The sequence below is a fragment of the Jatropha curcas genome, chromosome 6 (assembly GCF_041381405.1).
Source record: "Jatropha curcas cultivar XTBG-Jc1 chromosome 6, XTBG_Jcur_1.0, whole genome shotgun sequence".
Taxonomy (NCBI): domain Eukaryota; kingdom Viridiplantae; phylum Streptophyta; class Magnoliopsida; order Malpighiales; family Euphorbiaceae; genus Jatropha; species Jatropha curcas.
In genome coordinates, this window is record NC_143156.1 from 22,576,007 (window position 1) to 22,595,701 (window position 19,695).

A 19,695-nucleotide genomic window follows, 5' to 3' on the forward strand; every position below is an offset into this window, starting at 1 on the left:
GGAGTTTTTTCCTTGCAGAACCTCTAATGGAGTTTTAAAGTTTAAAGTACGAAGAGGCCTTTGATTAATAAGATAAGCAGAAATCAAAATAGCATCCCCTTAATATGGTTTAGGAAGAATCATAGTAAACATAAGAGACCTAACTACTTCCAGTAAATGCCTATTTTTCCCTTCAGCTACTCCATTTTGAGCACTAGTACTGATACAACTTGTTTGATGTATGATACCATTAGAATCTAAATATGTACGAAAATTTGCATTTATGTATTAAGTACCATTATCAGTTCTTAGGATTTTAACATGTGCATCAAACTAAGTACAAATCATTTTATGGAAGTTCTGAAAACACGAAAAAACTTCATTTTTCTCCTTTCATCAAATAAACCCAAGTCAATCTAGTGCAACAATCAATAAAGGTCACAAACCATCTATAACTAGAAAGGGAAATAATTTTAGTAAGACCTCATACATCAGAATGAATAGTAGCAAAATGTACCAAACTTTTATTATTAATTGGAGAATAAGAATGTCTAGTGTGTTCGACAAGTTCACAAGTATCACATACTAATAAATCAAAATCACACTTAGTGGACAAAGTGAAAAATAAATGTCCTAAAATAGAAAAAGAAGGATGTCCTAATCTCCTATACCATTGAAAAACCTCATGGAAAGGATTTTTAGAAGTTCCTAACGAAGATTGACTAATACCCGGATTTGAAAAACAACACACATCATCCAACAGATACAGTCCATCGCGCAAGCTACCACTGCCAATCGTTATCCCTGTGTTCAACTCCTGAAATATGCAATCAGTAGGGTAAAATGTTACTTTGCAATTAAGTGCTTTTGTGATTAAGCTAACAGATAAGAGATTAATAGGAAATCTAGAAACCTGAAGAACAGAGGAGAGATTAATATTGGGAGTACAATCAATAGAACTTGTGCCAGCAATCGATACTAAGGAGCCATCCGCAATGTGGATTTTGTCGGTGCCTCGATATTTAGAATATGTAAGGAAATGTTTTATAGAGCCTATTGTATGTTTGTTTGCTTATGAATCTATAACCCAAGAGGATTTTGCAATTTTAGCAAGGAAAGTAAGAAAAGTATTAATTGAACTGACAAAATTAGAAGCTGCAGTCTGAGTTGAGCAAGAATTAAGCTGTGACAATAATCGTTTTAGGGACAGAATTTCCTTATCAGAAAAGCTACCAACAGTAGATGGTTCCTCAGATAAAGCTCAACCATTAGATATGTGCGCATGTGGTCTAGAAAAAGTGACATTTCCCTCCATGCCCCTTAGTTGGGTGTCCATGTAATTTCCAGCAGAACTCCTTAGTGTGCCTATTCTTACCACAACAGTCATAAACTACCTGATCTCTACCCAAAGAGCCACTCTTCGCAGCCTGTATTTGTTCTCTTGCAAAATGAGCAATCAACCCTGTTTTATCAACCATAGACCTGTGAACCATGGCACTCCTCTTAGTCTCCTTTTGTTGTACAAAGGAGTATGCTTATCGCAAGGATGGGAAAGGGTCTCGTCCAAGAACTTGAACACGAATATGATCATACTCGTTATCTAAGCCCGCCAGAAAATCATACACATGTTATACTTCAATCAATTTCTAAACTTGTGCATCATCAGGACATTTTGCTTGAAAATCTTAGTAATAATCCAGTTCCTGCCACAACCCACTAAGTTCTGCAAAATATTGAGCAACAGCAAGATCCCCCTGCTTTGTCTCATGAACTTTCTATCGCAATTCATATCTCCGAGCATAGTTTCCAGTTTGTCAATACGTCTGTGAAGCAGCATCCCATATCTTCTTAGCTGTATCAAGGAGCAAAATATCCTCAGGAAATAATTGGCTGCATGGAATTTATTAACTAAGGCATAATAAGAGAATTCTTGGATTTCCACTTGTTAAAGCCTGGATCTATCGAAACTGGTTTTGTTGCTCCACCATCAAGGTATCCCTGCAAATCTCTAGCTTCAATGATAATAAACAGGACCGAGACCAAGCCATGTAATTTATTCCATCTAACTTCACCGGACTAATCTGAAGTGAAAGGCTCTCTGAGTGAAAACCCATATCTACCTTCTTTTCGTCACCCATACTCTCAGACTAAAAAATAACACAAGCGATAGTAGTGGAAATAAGTCAAAAAAGGAAAAAATTCCAAAAAGGCAAAACTAGCACTGAAGAACCAGTGGGTCAGAATCGCAGCACCAAATCGAGGCTGCTGGAACAAGAAACGTTGATGGAGCTCGCTAGAAACAGCCGCACATGAAGAACGACCAGAAATTTCTGGAGGCACGTGTGCACACACGCGTGGTCGAATGGCGACGCGGTTTGGATGGAGGGTCAATCGGCGGTCGCTCTCCCTTCTGAGGCGGGCGTTGATGACCAACTCTCACTCTCGGCAATCCCGTGTGTATCTCATACCACCCTAGACCGAAACCGTTGCCGAAAAATTCACAGCAATGGCTCTGATACCATGAATAAATTAAAGGAAAAAATGTTTTGTATTTCTTTCTATTTTGTATCTCATACAATCCTTACACTAGTTAATTTATATACAAGAATTTCTCTAGAATATGAAAATAATTAACTAGGAAAGTCTAGCTAACTAGAAAAGTAAATCAATATTAAAATACAAGAATCTCAACATATATAAAACAGAAAATTTATCAGATTCCAACCTATAATCCTATGCGTATGAAGGAATCAGTAAGAACACAAGGTTGGATATTGGAAAATATTAAATTATCTCTTATATATCACAGAGCACATTCTTGGCAACATTGAGGGAGAAGAGCATGATGGAGTTCGAAGGACATGTGCAGCAGTTTCAGATGGAATTACTCAGGAACATGTGAGACAAGAGATCAGTTATAATACGAAGTAGGATATTGACAAAGATTAAAATATGTCTTATATATCAGAAAACACATTCTTGGCAATAGCGAAGGAGAAGAGCATAATGGAGTTCCAATGACATTTATGCAGTTTCAGATAGAATTGCCCAAAAACTTGTGAGAGAACAGTACAGCCTGGATAAAATACATAAACAGAAATGGTGATGCATTACAACTTGGTCAAAGTGGTCACCAGACCGCGAGGTTCATCTCATCTTGCAAACTAGGGTACTCAACCCATTTATATAGACAAACCAGTAATATCAATCAATTTTCCACAAGCAAATGAGACAAACTGGAAAAGTATGGAGTTTTAAGGAAAGCTTGTGTTTATTAATATACAAAATATAGAGGTGCAGCTTTAGATGTATGAAATTACCTAATTTAACAAGGGGAAGAATTACTGCTCATAGCATGACCCTGGACCAGTTGGAGGTTGTCGAGCATAGAAATTTTTGACGGGAGCAGCTTGAACTCCGCGCCTATTTAATAGACATCTGAAGTAGTGGAAGCGGGGCAAAGCTGTTAAGGTAATATTTCCTGAAGATATGGCCTCTCTTCTACTCCACATGCGCTCTGCACAGAACATAAAGTGGAAAGCAATAACCATGCTAAGAATCAGCAAAGGAGAAATGTATTAAACATTATTTCAAATTGAAAAACAGGTCTTCACCGCTGGTGCATGAAAATAACAAGAAAACTGCAAATGGACTGATAGCCATTAAACACTATTCCCAAAGAGCATGTTTTAATTGCCAGCCACAGAAAAAAAAAAAAAAAAAAAAAAGCACTTGTTGATATGTATGTTGAGTTAGGAAGAGTTTTATGGTGTTTTAGTTTCAGAATTTTCAGATAAATCTCTCTAATTAATACCCGGTGGATCAGTGAGCTGTATTTTATCAATAATTTTTTTCATTAATGTTCTATTTTTTTTGTTTCTTTCTGTTTAGGAGGATGTCCATTCTCCCTTGTACATGTTCATGTCTTCTGTCCTAATATAAATTCTTTGCAGAAAAGCTTTCAGCAGAAATCAAAATGATTCCCAAGAGATGTCTAATTTATTGGAACTTTGAGCAAATTGTCCATTTATTATAGATTAAAATAAACAAAAAAAAAAAAAATGTTTTTAGTGTGACACTATTAATTTCTAATGCCACTCTTGAAAATTATCTATGTTCAAACCAGGGATACCTGCAGCTGCTGCAGCTCGAGGCCATATAGTCTGCTGAATATCTGAGGCATCAGCTGTCTCACCCCACATGCATACTTCTCCTCCTAGTACAAGCTTTTGCTCAGAAGCAATATTTATTCCTTCCAGAGGCTCAGCTTTGTAAACATCATACCAAGGGACATCTAGATGATCAAGATACCAAAAACCTTGGTTACTAAAAATGCATCTGAAACCTTTGGCAACAGCCTTTGGACAAACCCCACCACCTAACCTGTGGCATCACATAAAAGGGTTCATTTTGAGATAATGACAGAATAACAGCTTTAGCTAGATATAATATTACAAGTAAAGGAATAGAACATACCAGTTGTGCACTATAGTCCTTGGATGAAGTTTTGATGCAAAAGCATTAAACGTTTCCTCCCTGAAATGACAAAATTCAGACTTGCTACATCTCAATAGAATTAAATGAAGAATACATTGTTGGCTCAAGGTTACAAATCCTATATTTTGGTGAATAACAAAACAAATATATTGGAACTTATTATTATACTTAAGTTCAAATTGCAGAAATTTCAAATCCAAAGAAGTGACGATATAATCCTTAGCATTCAAGATAGAAGATTTATTGAAGACACCTTGAAGATTAAAGGTAGTGTCTTAGTTAATATGATCATTAGGTTTTATGTTAAAATAGAAAGATTAAAATGCATCTTTAAGCACAAAAATATTTTTACATCTTTCTTCATTCATTTATTATTTCAAAAGTTGATTTTAAATAGGTTTCCATCAGAAACAGATTTAAGGTTCAAAAATTAGGGTTTACTCTCTAAAATCATTTTAGGAGAAATTTTAAAAATCAAATTCTGATTGGCTAGGACTTAACCAAACCTAATTTTCTATCTTTAGTTAAAAGGCCCAAAAAGCCCATCTTTCTTCCCTCTTCTTTCTTTCCTTTTGCCGCCCTTATCCTTCTCTCTTTCCTGTTGATTTCCCCAACGTCTCTCTTTTGTTTGTAACGGGCAAATCAGGTGTGAGTATAAAAACTCAGTTGGGCAGATTTTTTATTTAAGAAGAGAAACTCTGAACCTAAGTGCCAACTTCTTTTCTTCTCTGTTCTTATTGAAAATCTTTGAGATATGAAAGATGTTTTTCAACAACTTATTTTTGAAGCACAACTTATGACTTCATCATGTTATGATTTTTAAATTTGTTCTTCCTATGCTTAAACCTGCATTTCTCTCTGTCTATTATAGATTCCATGTAATCATTAGTAGATTAGACATTTTCAACTTAAAAATCAAGTGTGCTACTGTTACTTTTCAGATATTGTTCTGACAAACTTAATCAAGTTATACATTTTTTAAAATGGCTTTTAAGATCATGACTGAAAAATCCTACATGTTATTCAAATGTAAACAGAAACGCGGTATGTAGAAACAGAACTGTGAAAAATATCTTTATGTACTATATGAATCTACAGATTATCACTAAATTAGTAGGACAGATCCACCATGGAATCATAATTGTCCAAATGGGTCACAGGTTACTCATGAGTTTGAATAGTTAAACTGGGTCTGAAATAAAAGAGACTTTGACAATAGCACACTCCATCTCTTGGGCTTTCTGGGCTTCCTAGTCCAACTGACCAAGCAGTTCCATGTCCAACAAGCATGTTTAATAGATGGTCCATTCATTAACACAAGCAATTGTTAAATTGATGAAATTACTTGATTGATAGCACTAATAAGCATTTCAAATTCTAAATTTCATTAGGCTTAGAGAGTAAAAGCCATAAGAAAAATTAAAATGCTGAAAATAATTTTATTGTTATAGCTGTATACATACCAGTTAACAGGGTTCCAACCTTTAGAAATTGCTATTTCTTGAGCTCTGAGTACAAAATATTGATATGCGTCCTTAGTAGTCAAGTTGTGATCCTCAAGCCTACAATTCAATAAACATTAATCTTAATGACATTATGATCTCTGAAACTCAAATTTAGAATATGAAACATTCAATAAAAGAATAAGTAAACATTGAATGCCCATAATGTCCTTATGGAAGAGTAACTATAGTTCCTTGGTTTCGTATCGAAGAATTTCTTGGGAATCCTACAAGATCCATTCGTTCTACATTCGTAGTCTCTGAAGGATGAGAATTTGGTCCCAAGTCCATTCAATGTTGCAATCTGTTTCCAATCATCTAATTTCACACAAATCATCAAGCTTTCACCTATGCACAGTGATTGTACATACAATAATACAGAAGAAAAAAAATTGGATCATCAAATTATAGAGCAAAGCCAGTCACTTTGTTGCTCATATTTATCATTGATTGTACCTATTAAACACTAAATCATGCAACTTTTGAGCTCTGCAATAGATAAGTAGGAAACCAAAAGAGACAAACTTGACTCCTCTTGGAAAATATAGTTCAGAAGCAGGCACACCATGAAAGCATGCTAGCCACCATGCAAGTACTACATGCAAAACAAGTGTCAACTACCAATTCCGTATTTGGGAAAGTGAAAGTTGAGAACATAAATGTCATGATTAAAATAAAATAAAAAAAATCTCCAAAGCTAGGTAGAATTCAATTCTCAACTTATTGTTCTTCAGTTTGAAAGAATTGGATCTCATCAAACTCAAAAATGAAATTTATCTCTAGAAAATCATTAATGATAACAAAAGCAGAATCCTGTGCATTCTTCATTGCTCATTGTTATTTATGTACCACATAAGAAAAGGATCTCATACAAGATGAAGTGACATGCACAATTCCCTCATTGTCTGATGGCTGTAACAAAATTTAAATCATGATAACATGTACTGATAAGTCTAAATGCAACAAAAAGGCCTAACAACCAAAAATACCCTGAACTATGAGTTTTTGGCAATTTTACACCAATCTATGAATTTCAGCTATTTTGCCAAAACTTGGGAATGATTTTACCCCATAGTCAAATTGGGAGGAAATTATAACTTTCTCTCTCCTACATGGCTGTAGTTAAATAAAAAAGGAAAAAGATGAGCCCCATGGATTAAACCAAACCTATGTTGGTTGACCCAACTCACCAAACTAATCCATTAACTAGATCAACCTTTCATTTCTTTTAGAGCTGCTTCCAACACACCGATTTAAACATGTAGTTAGGCAGGCTTGGGTTAGACATGAATAGGTTTAGGTCATAAACGAGCCAACCTGTTTATGGCACGTCAAAAAGTTAGGATTTCAATGGGTTGCCCCTGTAACCTTTAATTATACGAGATAAACCATTCAATTAACCACATTTGTATCTTCACACATTATATACGACCCATTTAAACCATGTAAGAGTTATTTAACTTATACTTTTAAATAGAATTTTGGCATTATATAATATTTGAAATATTTTGTCGCATTTATTGTTAAATATATAAATACCTTTAAATTTATTATATAATAAGAATTTAAATGCATTGAAATTATTTGAATACACATTTAAATAGGTTAACTCTGTCTGCAAAGTCACCCACATAATGAATATGTCCGGGTTAGAGTTTGAGAATGTTGACAGACCAATAAACGGATAGAGGGTTAGCTACTTTTATGTTATACCTTCAATTTGACACGACAAGCTTATGTTACATGGCATGAATTGTCAGCTCTAATTTCTTTTTCAAAAAAATAAAATGATAATAAAAAAAAAAAAGAGCAGACAGAGGGAGTGAGAAAGACTGTCCAAGAGAGAGTAGCGAGAGAGAGAGGAGCTAGAGCTTCAACATCTAGCCATCGCCAACAAGAACTGAGGCAAGTATCACCACCCCCATCCTTCATTGACTCTAAGGACACTTGGATTGATGGATGGAAATAGAGATAGCAATGGCTCTGTTCAAGGAAAGAGAAACTACAAAGTTGCAAACTTCTAAGCTTCTCCTCTTCATTATACAAGCATAAATGTCTCAGTGTAAAATGATTCCAGTTTCATTTCATCCTATCCTGATGTCAGATGGGTGTAGTTAAGGTGCCAAAAGATTCCTAATGGTGTTAGCTTAAAGATAGCACCAACAGCATTACCAATCTGCCAAAGTTTAGGAGAAATACTAATTCAAAAACTTTTATCATGTGGTAATTTTATATGTTGATAAAGGCTTTTTCTTAGTAGAATCATCAGCTATAGCAATTAATGGAGACCTTAGTAAGGTTAGGGAAACCAATCCCTAAGCTCTGTTAGACACTGATCTGTAGCTTTTTGTTCCTATTCTGTCTTTTTCATTTAGAGAAAGAGAGAGAGAGAGAGAGAGAGAGGAAACATGAAAGGAGCGGTTTAAGGGAGAATAGAGATACAGTACATTAGTTTGCCAGGTGGGGTTAACCCAACATAAGTTAGATTCAATCTTTGAGTTCATTTTTTATTTTTTTATTATTCAACCATGTAGGAGAGATAAAGCTTTAATTTGTCCTGATTTAACTATAGTATAAAATTATTCCTAAGTTTTCAAATTAGGATAATATAAGGGGAATTCATAAATAGGGGCTAAAAATTGTAAAAGCTTGCAAAGTTTGGAGTACTTTTGGCCATGAGACTGAACGAAAAAAGGTAAGCTGAATTCGATATATCTATTTTTACTAATGCCGTTCAACCTTGCTGCTGCCTAGACAAGTCTTGTGTGCTTATTTGAATAACATTTGTGTCAGAGTTGTAAGACATAATGTAACAAGTGAAAGTAGACAAATCCAATTAGTTCAGGTACGTACCATTCCTTCACATGTAGAGTAGTGTTCCAGCAATCTGTCAAGGTATTGAACCAATTGGAATCACTAACCCGCAAAAGGCATTGAGCATAAATTATTAAATAGGGGAGAGAGGGAGAGAAAAAAGGATTGCAGCAAGCTACAGATTCCAATTATGTAAAAATATAAAGCAAATAAGAATAAATTTTATAAGTAATAGAGATCAAATGCTCAATGACATTGGCCCCCTAGCTTCTGTGCATGATACTCAAGCTCTCTCACATCACAATCTACTTGTTCACTTGACCAGGAAAGTATCCATGGATGGAACCACAGCAAATGGGAGGACCTCCCAATCCCCCACCCAACCCAAAGAATACATACTCCCTCTGTTCCACTCAAACTGTCAGTTTTTAAGGCTCTTCTTGTTTCACTCTAAGTGTCATTTTTCAGAATTCAAGAAAGAATTTGTTACACTTTTACTTCTTTCCCCTTATTTATTGATATTGGAAAACAAAACTAATAGAGTAATACTCCATTAATCATGAAAATTAATAAAAGGTATTAAGGAATTTGAAGTAAAATTTTTTAGAATTAAGATAAAATTAATTATTTTCTTGGTCTATGTGAAAAGCTAAAAGTTGACAGTTGGAGTGAAATGGGTGGAGTATTTTGTCTTTTTCATTTTTTACCCCATTAGTTTATGTCCCTTCCATTCTAACTTTGGGCTTCCTCAAAATTTATTTTTCCTTTTCATCCCTAATAATTTCGATCTCCAGTTAACTTTACTACCCTTATTTTCTTCTATTATCACCCCTATTAAATTTTCATTTTAGTCCCTCTTCCCACTTTATTTTGACATGAGCCCATTTTTTAATTTATTTTTTGCTTTGTATTTTAATAGTCTTTTAAGAGTCTTGGCTTCTTAATTTCATATTACTATAAAAATGCTTAAACTAGACTCAATCTATTGTATAGCTAAGACATAGTAAAATTTTACTTTATTATATAATAAAGTTCATAAGTAACCATTATTTAATTACTTTTTTTAATATGGTTAAGTATAGATTATACCACTAATGTTGGCCACAATCTCATTTTTATTTTATGAGCTCTTTTAGATGGGTTTTTATGAAGTTTATAATAATTTAGTAATTAAATTTTCCCTAGTAATTCATTACTACTTTATACTGATGACAATATTTAAAATTTCATAATCATGTGAAATTTAACATTTGATTAAAAAATAATATTTTCATTGTTTTTGATATTTGAAAGAGCTAAAATTTTAATCAATAAAACATATTTTAAAGTATTCAAATAATAGAGTTTTCATGTGTGTGTCAGTTTGTGTGTATATAATTTTTTATTACTGAATAACATCTCAATATTTTGATTTAGCCCACTTAAAGTTTCATCCTGGTTTTGTCCTTCAGTACCAGATGCTAAGATACGAAAAAATTAGATTTTAGCAAAACTGGAAAAAATCGATTTTCAACAAATAAAGAGCTGCAAAAACTGATTTAAAGATAACGTTTCTATTATTCCATGATTTCAATACTAGACAAAAACAAAACGCACATCAGAAAGCCACAAAAGCCTTGCAGTCTGCTTACTACTGCTGATAAATACAGCACACAATTTTTACAAATAACTATATTCCTATTAAGGGCCTGTTTGATTTAGTGCCATGGTGGGCTATGAACTGTCAACGACCGGTCAACAATTCACACTCTATTATTGCAATTGATTGTAAAATATTTGATAATTCATAACAGTTGAAGGTGCAGTTCAATTGTAAAATGATAAGGTCATTACTATAGATAGAGAATCTATTTCCACAGCCCCTCAAATAATTTATCTATATGAATAACTATACTAAATAACTTAAAACTCTCTTTCTCGCTACTTTCTCAAAATTAATAAACAAAAATCACATTTCTGCTTTTTTTTCCCCCTTTTTCTTTTAACAGTTTCTTCACATTTAAAATTACCAAGAAAGTATAAGTATTCTGCATATTAGTTATCACTATCAATATGTTACCAGTACCAAGCTAAATTTCAGGTTCTAACCAAGACATCTTTCTTTTCTTTTTTTTTTTTTTTCTTTTTCCTTTTTGGTTGGATTGCAAGGGAGAAAAGGCCACGAAACAAACTAAAGATACTTATTCTAGGAAATTAAACATCATAATCTCCTCTTGAAGTAGATCTCTGTGGCTAGCTTCCAGGTTTCAAACACATGAAGGTCAATTATCAAAACAAGATATGATGATCATTTTGCTTGCACCCCTGCTTCCTTTCCTATAGATGTGAACAATATTAAAATCCCAATTTTGTTCAACTAATTTCCTAACTACACAAACCAAACATTAGCTTCCACTTAAGCCTACATAAATTTGAATCATAGAGCAAGACAACTGTTATCCACTTCTAAAAACCCTTTACTGCAACCAGAAGACAAGCTATGTAGGTAGGCCCCAAAAACTTCTGCAAATGTATACCATGCACTTTGTTTAACATGCTTTGGTTTGTTAAGATCCAATTTAAGAAAATAAAGAACGAAAGAACGAAACATAATTTTCCTTTTTATTTTTAGTTCTCTCATAAAAACTGAAAGTAGGTGACATTAATACGAGAAGAATCAATAAAATATAAGTAATAATCATTTTAGGAAAGAAAATTATTTAATTATTACTACGAGAAGAATCAATAAAATTTAAGTAATAATCATTTTAGGAAAGAAAATTATTTAATTATTTTACTTCTCTTGAATATTAATTCATAAATTTGGTTTTGGCACTAGCAAATGGAGTTGTGAAAGCATGGTTATTAAAGCTTAGGAGTGCCTTACTAAGGCTCAAGGGCTTCTGCCTCAACAGTACTGAGGCAGGGAACCTCCCTCAGGCCGTCGCCCCTGTGTAGAGGCATTCACCTTTTTGCACCTTAGGCTGTGCGCCCTTCTATTTTTTTCCAGAACAAATTACCTAGGTTTTCTTCAATATAACACTGTCCAGCTAGCATATATTTAGATAAATAAATAAAGAAAGAAAAGAAACAGAATGCAACACAAAAACCAGTGATGTGCTTTGTGATCTAGCCTCCATTCCACCATCTAATACTCGCCTCCTGCAATCTAGTCTTTAGCAAGCAGCCATTCAGATATGCCTCCCTCAATTCTTCTTATATTTGCTTTCTATTTTCTTTTCTTTTTTGTTTTTTCATATTCTTGATTCTATTCTTTTCTATCTTAACTCCAATATCTTAAAATATAAGTCGTCATGTTGCCAAACTTTTTTTTTCTGATTTATGTGCTTTTTTTCCATGCTTTTCTAATTTTTTAACATTACTATGTGTGAAAGTAGGGACTCGCTTTTACATATTAATGATAAATTCTACTAATTATATACAGTTACTACTTTTAACATTACAAATATAATACAAATTAATAAAAATAACTACACATATTTTATATTTTCAGAAAGTACAGATTTTATTTCTATAATTTGATGCATGTACGGGGGCATGCACACAGACAAAACAAACAAAAACACACAAATACATCAATTATGGGTTTGAATTAATTTGTATTTGACTATATGTTTGCACACAAATATTAAAAAGTTGAAAATAAAAATAAAAATCTATATCTTTTTAATTATTAGGAAATATTTTTTAAATTAATTAGAACTAAGATGGTATTTTTTTAAAAAAGCTAGTCAGCAAAATAAAAATTTTAGCTTTCGATTCAAAAGCCAACTTTTAGTTATACAGTTCAAAAGCTAGCAGTTGATAATACTACGCTGTTTGTTTTTAGTTTACCAAACAACAAATTTCAGCACAACTGTTGCCTTTCAGAATCTAATCCAAACTGGGAATCTATATAATGAGACTTTTGGTTTTAATAATTATATGAAATACAGTAGAATCTATGAAACAGAATGAACTACCTTCTGTTTTAACACAACAGAGAACCATTTTTGTTGTGGCTATGTACTCCTTTTGTTGATTAAAGGATAAAAATGAAAAACTCAGCTTCCAGAAGTCATGCATACTAACCTGTGTTAACCTCATCACCACCCAAGTGGAAGAGCCCAAAAGGGAAGATTTTTCTGAGGTCTGTAAGACAAAATTTCATACATAAAATTATATGAGACGAAACACATGCCAAAGGTGACAAATGGATTTACATTTCACAAAAATACATTAAGTAAACCCCAAGAACTCCAACAATCGATTATGAATTCCATAAATCAAGTTACTAAAATATCAAAGGAAAAATCTAATTAAAATTTGCTTCATGCACAATTTCTCCAGACATATCACAAGTATACCATGTTACACAATAATAAATAATTTAAAAAAGATCAACAAAATAAGTTGCAGAGAACAGATAGTAAGGAAAAGAAGTTTAACCTGTCAGAATGCCAGATACAACATCAAAAGTAAAATTTTTTGAGACATCAAGTGGCTCTCTACATGAAACAGAAGGCCAAAGATCAGGATATCCAGTTCCCCTGCGTAGAAAGAAGATCACAAACTTAGAGAATTTCAAGTAGTGAAGAATTGTCTGTGCTGCCACTGGATGGAGTATTAATGCAGATTATGCCTCAACTCAGGCGAGTTTGTCTCCCTAATTCAAGGCGATGTTAATTCTTAATGAATTAAAGTTAACACTTTAATTTCTTTCTGCAAACCAATGCACAAAAGAAAAATAACTCCAAAAAGATAAAAGTTGAGTATCTTCTTAATTCCACATTTGGAGTAATCAAAACACAGAAAGTTACGTAACTTCTAGCCATACATGATTAAGAACCATAAAGTCTAAATAGTAAATGCCAAATGATTAAGAAATACAATAACTCCTAGCTAAACCAAGATAATTTCTCTATAGATAATTCCACATGCATCAAGATATTGTAATAGAAAATAAGCAGTGCCGTACCATGATTCTGCATGACCAGGGACATCTATTTCCGCCATAACATTGATACCTGCAATGAACCATCAAGTGATGCTAAGAGAAGTGCACAAAACAAAAGCCAGAGCCATTTGAACACCAACCGCTCCCCCCCACCCCCCCCCCCCCCCCAAAAAAAAAAAAAAAAAAAAAGAGAGAGAAAAATAACAATAATAATAAATAAATAAATCATTCTGTAGGTTAAGCTCTTACAGGGCCTACTTACAAAATCATTTCAAATTATTTTAGACATTGAATTCTACAATTTCACATTAAAAAAAAATGCTATTCAACTAAATAGGTGAAGAAAATTCTTGGGTCAAAGATGTGGCCTAAATATTATTTTGTAAAGTTCTTGGTTTCATAAAACTTAAACATAAGACTCACCTCTTAATTTGGCGAAGCTTAAGTCATACACATGGAAACATCAAAAAATAAAATCAATGTTAGCCTTTACAGAGTAGGGATGCATGATATATAATAAAAAGAGCAAGATAAGAAGCTGTGAACAGTAAAGAGAGAGAAGGAAGATGAGAAGAATAAGAAAAATTTTCTATTATTTACCAAGATATTAATTTTCAAATCATACATGTTGCTTTCACTAGATGCTTTCTCTTTGATTTACAATGGTCATCACCATTATCATTTCTTTTTCTTTTTTGTTAAGTGTTATCAATTTTTGTGTTTGCCTCATACCAAAATAATCAGCACAAAACTTACTTCACAATCTCATAGGCGTCCTCAACTGTGTACCGCTCCCACTTTGTATATGAACCTTTCCACAATTTTGGATATGTTGGTATTTCTAACGGAAATGACTCCTCATCAATAATGTGCCAATGAAGGACATTCTACTGAATGTAATTTCCAATGTCAGCATTACATGCAGAACAGTAAAATAAAAAAAAATATGGTAAAAATGAAGTCCATGCTTCGCTTTTTAGTGATGAAATACAAAGCTCTCAAATGGATAGCATATCTTACAAGTTTAGCATATGACATTGATTCAATTATCTGCTTAATGACATTAATCGGTAAATAATGCCTGGACGTATCTGCAAAAGTATGGATCACAGAGGAATTTAATAGCATTTCAGGACAAATCGATATTGGCTGCAATAATGTTTTCTTTCACTGCAGAAGAAATAAGGCTCACCAAGCAAAAGTCCACGAAATGCAAATCTTGGTTGGTCTTGAATGTACCATGGTGCCTTGTAGATTTGTACAGATTTAGTTCCATAATCAAATGTACATAATTGGCTGAATGTCTGAAAAACCATTGAAAAGAAGATTGAATGAAGAAAAGTGACCTGCACAACTAAAACCACTCAAGAGCTCATAAATATCTCATAGCAGTTAGTTGCATTTTTGGAAACTAGACTAGCTTCCACATCCAAAACAATTGCAAGCATACAGCTTACGAAGTACACAGAATAATTGCTCACAGACCTACCAGAAAAAAGTACATAATAAAGTTCTCGAAATTTAAGTCCCCAACATCTAATGCTTTCTTATTATTTAAATGCTTATCAATTCACATATAATGAAGAAAAAAAATTTAGCGTTGGCACCATTAAACTAGCTCTAGCTCAACATCATTAAACTAGCTCAACATCTTTTGCTTCTCTATCCTGTTATTAACATTTATAAGGATAAGGATCTGTATTATCTCACAAATTTCTGGGAGTTGGCTGAGTCAGCTGCAAATTAAGCCAGAAAGGAGGTATGGATAGTATGCAGAAAGGTAAAAGAAACAAAATCAATGCAAAGAAACCAATATCACAATTTCTATCCATTAATACACAACACTGCCTCATATGAAATATTAAACTCTATTCTCGCTTTGCCACTTTGTTCAGGTCTGTGACATGCCAAATAGTTTTGTGTATACAACAGGTTGGTATTCACAAGAATTCTTCTACTCTATTTCTTCCCATAACTTGTAAGACATTTTACACACGGTTATAAATAAAAAGCAAAATGGCCAAATCTTTTCAGTAGCTATTTTGCGGTTCTGACAACATAATAGCAAACTGTCCATTTACACAATATAGCCTATTTGTTTGTTATAAGAAATCTGGTTGACAACACCAATGGAAACAACTAATTCGCAACAACTGTTCCAAGGAGACAACAATTTGCTTAGAAAATTCTTCATCTTCAAACCTTATTATCATGGATTAAACCGTTAGCAATGACACCACCCCAACTGACAGAAAGCTTTAGGCCCAGAACAAGGACTTGAATGGAGGTCAACAGGTAAGAGAGAGAGAGTATTTGGCACCCCTCTGGTTCTTAAGTTCACAAAAACCCACATATACATGAAAGTCCACAATATAGAAATAAATATGTAGAAAAACCCATTATAGAAAATTTAAAAAAAAAAAAAAAAAAAAAAAGAAACATTCACAAGCTATTTACATGTAGAAATAAATATGCATGGTACTACTTTATTGTGCAATTCGCTGATAGTCATAAATACCTCCAACCCTCGCAGTGCGCCATAGACAGTGTTTGCCTACAAAAAAGAAATATATATCCATATGAACATTATTTGCCTTCAAAGAAGGGAATAGCAACATTTCATAGATGAAAGGCACGATTAAACTTAAAATCCACAGGTTGACAACTGAACCAAATATATAGCCCATTTTAGACTTTGTGAATAAAGAGATTTTTCTTTATTATAAGAACATACTAAAGCCCACATCTTAGTATTAAAGAAATATAAGTGAAACCAAGTGATGCATCCCATGAGAAAATGAAGAGTTGAAAATGGCAAATTAGCCGAGACAAATAGCATCATTAAATAACAAAATCAACAACAAAAAAAAGTACATTTGGGTTTGCATCTGATCATGGAAACAACCCCACAAGAGTTTTAAGTCCAAATCTTTTACCTCAATTGTTGCCTCTGCAATAATCGACTGCCCATCATTCTTATCCACAAATAGTGTATAACTCTCATCGACCCCAAGTTGAAGCTGAAAATAACCAAAAACCCAAAAACAAAAAAAAAGTCAAAATTCACTGAATTAAAATATAAAACTGGAAAACCAATTCAGAATGAAAAATAAAAATAAAAAACCTTTATTCACTTACATCCTCGTTACCAGAATGAACCACAATTTTCAATTTACTAATATCATAATCCGATTTATATTTAAACCTCTGAAAAACAGAAAAACTATTAGTGTGCTTGAAGATAATCCTCTTGTATCTTTCAAACGCCTCTTTAACGATTATAGAGCTTCCTCCATTGCCACTGACAGCAAGCGTGAGGGCGGGGTCAATTGAGAGGGTTTGATTTCCGGAAGTGAACTCCGACGGCAGAGGCCAGACATAAGTGAGCGTGTCATCGAGTCCAAAGGCGAAATTCAGCCGTATAATTGCGAAGATTGTGAGAATTATTAGATATTTCAGTGACCCTAAGGACATAGTGGAGAAAAGAAAACACAAGACGAAGATGCAGAGGCAGAGTTAGAGAGAGAATTGTTGAAAGTAAGTGAATGAGTGTTGAATATACAAATGATTCTGTTTTTACAGTTAGGTGGATGTCTCCTTTGCGCTGTCAAGGCAAGGGAACGTTGACGCTACCGTGTTAACTGTAATTGAATTAAGGAAAAATTATTATTTGAATTTGACAAAATTAAAATTTTTTTTTTTTTGACATTACAAAATTAATTTTGTAATGTTCGATAAAAAAATATTATGAAATTTTATTTTTGCCTTACTATATGGCCCATCCTTCAAAAAAAAAATATTGATTTTCAGTTAAATTTTAATAAATAAAAATAAAAATACCCTTAACTATCCCCTCATCTTCTTCCCTTTGTCCCCTCATCTCTAAAGAATACCTTAAATCTTATAACGGTATTAACACTTTTGTTCTATTGCTCCCACCAATAAAAACCTCTATAAAAATATTGTCTAAAAAAAAAATCAAAGCATATATATACACACAGGAACGAGAGACACTGAAGCTTGTGGATTACAAGTGTAGGACCAAAGAATAGAAGGGAGCATTTTAATTTTGTAGGTGGCCGAACAGAGAATTGAGTTATAATGAGTAGTCTTGGGCTGCATCTGTCCCAATTTGTGATAGAATAGTCTTGGATTTAAAAGGGGAAAGAGAGATTAGAATATTCAGTTGTAGATTTTGATTTTGATTTTGTTGTTAAGGCCATTTTCATTTTGGTTCTGATTTTTATTTTTGATTTTAACATCTTGGTTCTGATTTCATTTTGCCACTGGTGGTGATTTCAGTGGCTTTTCCAATTTTGATTTTTGTTCCAAGAGAAAAAATGAAAGTGCAAACATGGAAGGGAGAGATAAAGTTATGGATGAATAGGCTTTTAATGGTTGAAGCAATAAAATAAAAGTAAGAACAAAATAGGACACAAGGAAGAAGGGAAACTTATAGATTTAGTCCCCGAATCTTTCAAAATTTTCTATTTTGATGTTTGATTGAAAAAATTCTGCAATTAAGTGTTCAAATCATTTAAAATTTTTCAATTAAGTATTTATCTCCTGCATAGACAGCCGGAATCGCCATTAGAATGGACGGCTAAGACCCATAAAACAGTAGTAAACATGCTCAGTAGGTTGAAAATGAGTGAACCATGTAGGATTCATGTGAGATGCACATGTTTTTGAGATAGAAATCACTGAGTTATCCATTGCTCATCCTCCACATCTTGGCACCACCCTCTTTCTCTCTCAGGCTCTCTCTCTCTCTCTCTCTCTCTCTCTCTCTCTCAACACTTCAAATCAAAGCTTCACGCATAACAAAAATAATCCAAAGTTTATTTATTTCCTTTACTAATTTTCATAAACTAAAATTTGAATTAATTTCTTTAAAATTAAAAAAGAATAGAAAATCAACTTCTTTAAACTTGATTAGCGATTCAACTCAAAACACACATATTGATTAACAATTCTTAAACCATAATCAGAAAATACCAAAAACACAGTTAGAGAATCAACTAAAATACAAACTAATTAAAATTTTCTTTAAAATCAACTAAAAAAATAGATAATCAGAAAATTTGAAATAAATAAATAATAATCTTTTGAATTCAACTCTACAATCATCAAACCATAAGCATTTCATTTTATTATTAGATATTCAATTGATAAACAAGGTTGGATTTTTCTTTCCTTGCGCTTATTCATCCGCAGGAAAGGGTGAAAAAAATTAGATTATGTTGCTATCAACATGAAATCCCCATCTGAATCTGAAAAGGAAAGTCCATATGAGCCAAAGAAACAACTGAGATTATCTCAAATAATGTAACTCCAACAATTTGCAAAATCCAAACTAAGCATCAATAAATACAACGCATCTCAGTTCTAAAATCAAATCTGTTAGAGCCGATTTTTCAAATGTTATCGTAGAGATCACCATAAACTTTAGAAAACTAAGATTTGCAGAAAGCCTTCAATATATAACAATCCTAAGATAGCAGGAGAAAACCTCAAATGTGTTTTTTGATAGCGCGGCTAAGGTTGAAGCAAGGCAATGTTAGACATCAGCTCTGATACCAGTTTTTGGGCATCAGCTCTGATACCAGTTGTTGGGCATCAGCTCTGATATCACTCGTTGGGCCCTTTCAACCAAGTAAGAGAAAATTAATGCAGCGGAAAAATAGAAATAGGACACACAGAAATTTACGTGGTTCACCCTCAACTGTTTAGGGCTATGTCCACGGAACAAACTCCGAATCATTCTTCCACTATTAAAAAATAGTTGGTATACAAAGAGAGTAATACAAAAATAGTTGCACTCAAAGTGTTTCCCAAAAACACCCCAAAATAATTTTTTCACTATTTTTCTCTCCCCTAGTTTTAGGAAACCCTTCCTAAAACTAGACACTCTCTCTACATTTTTTTTTCTTCTTCTTCTGCTGTGTGTGTTGTGCTGTGCTTAAA

General features: G+C 33.2%; 1 protein-coding gene across 3 annotated transcripts; it reads right to left on the reverse strand.

Annotated features, from left to right (window-relative positions):
* Nucleotides 1-491: 491 nt before the first annotated feature.
* HEXO1 (beta-hexosaminidase 1) lies at nt 492-17,338 on the reverse strand. 3 transcript variants are annotated; one of them, XM_020679498.3, is made up of 16 exons: nt 16,867-17,338; nt 16,665-16,748; nt 16,247-16,282; nt 14,921-15,032; nt 14,749-14,819; nt 14,485-14,615; nt 14,152-14,168; nt 13,750-13,798; nt 13,221-13,321; nt 12,864-12,923; nt 8,832-8,865; nt 5,940-6,038; nt 4,456-4,515; nt 4,112-4,362; nt 3,300-3,496; nt 492-796 (listed from the first exon to the last, which is right to left on the reverse strand). In XM_020679498.3, the coding sequence occupies exons 1-15, from the start codon at nt 17,200-17,202 to the stop codon at nt 3,321-3,323; spliced, it is 1,617 nt and encodes a 538-aa protein (XP_020535157.1). In that variant the 5' UTR covers nt 17,203-17,338; the 3' UTR covers nt 492-796; nt 3,300-3,320. The 3 variants fall into 3 exon arrangements, with proteins under 3 accessions (XP_020535157.1, XP_020535158.1, XP_012072944.1); XM_020679499.3 differs by lacking the exon at nt 492-796 and adding an exon at nt 2,915-3,055; XM_012217554.4 differs by lacking the exon at nt 492-796 and having other exon boundaries at nt 3,070-3,496; nt 16,867-17,337.
* Nucleotides 17,339-19,695: the final 2,357 nt, after the last annotated feature.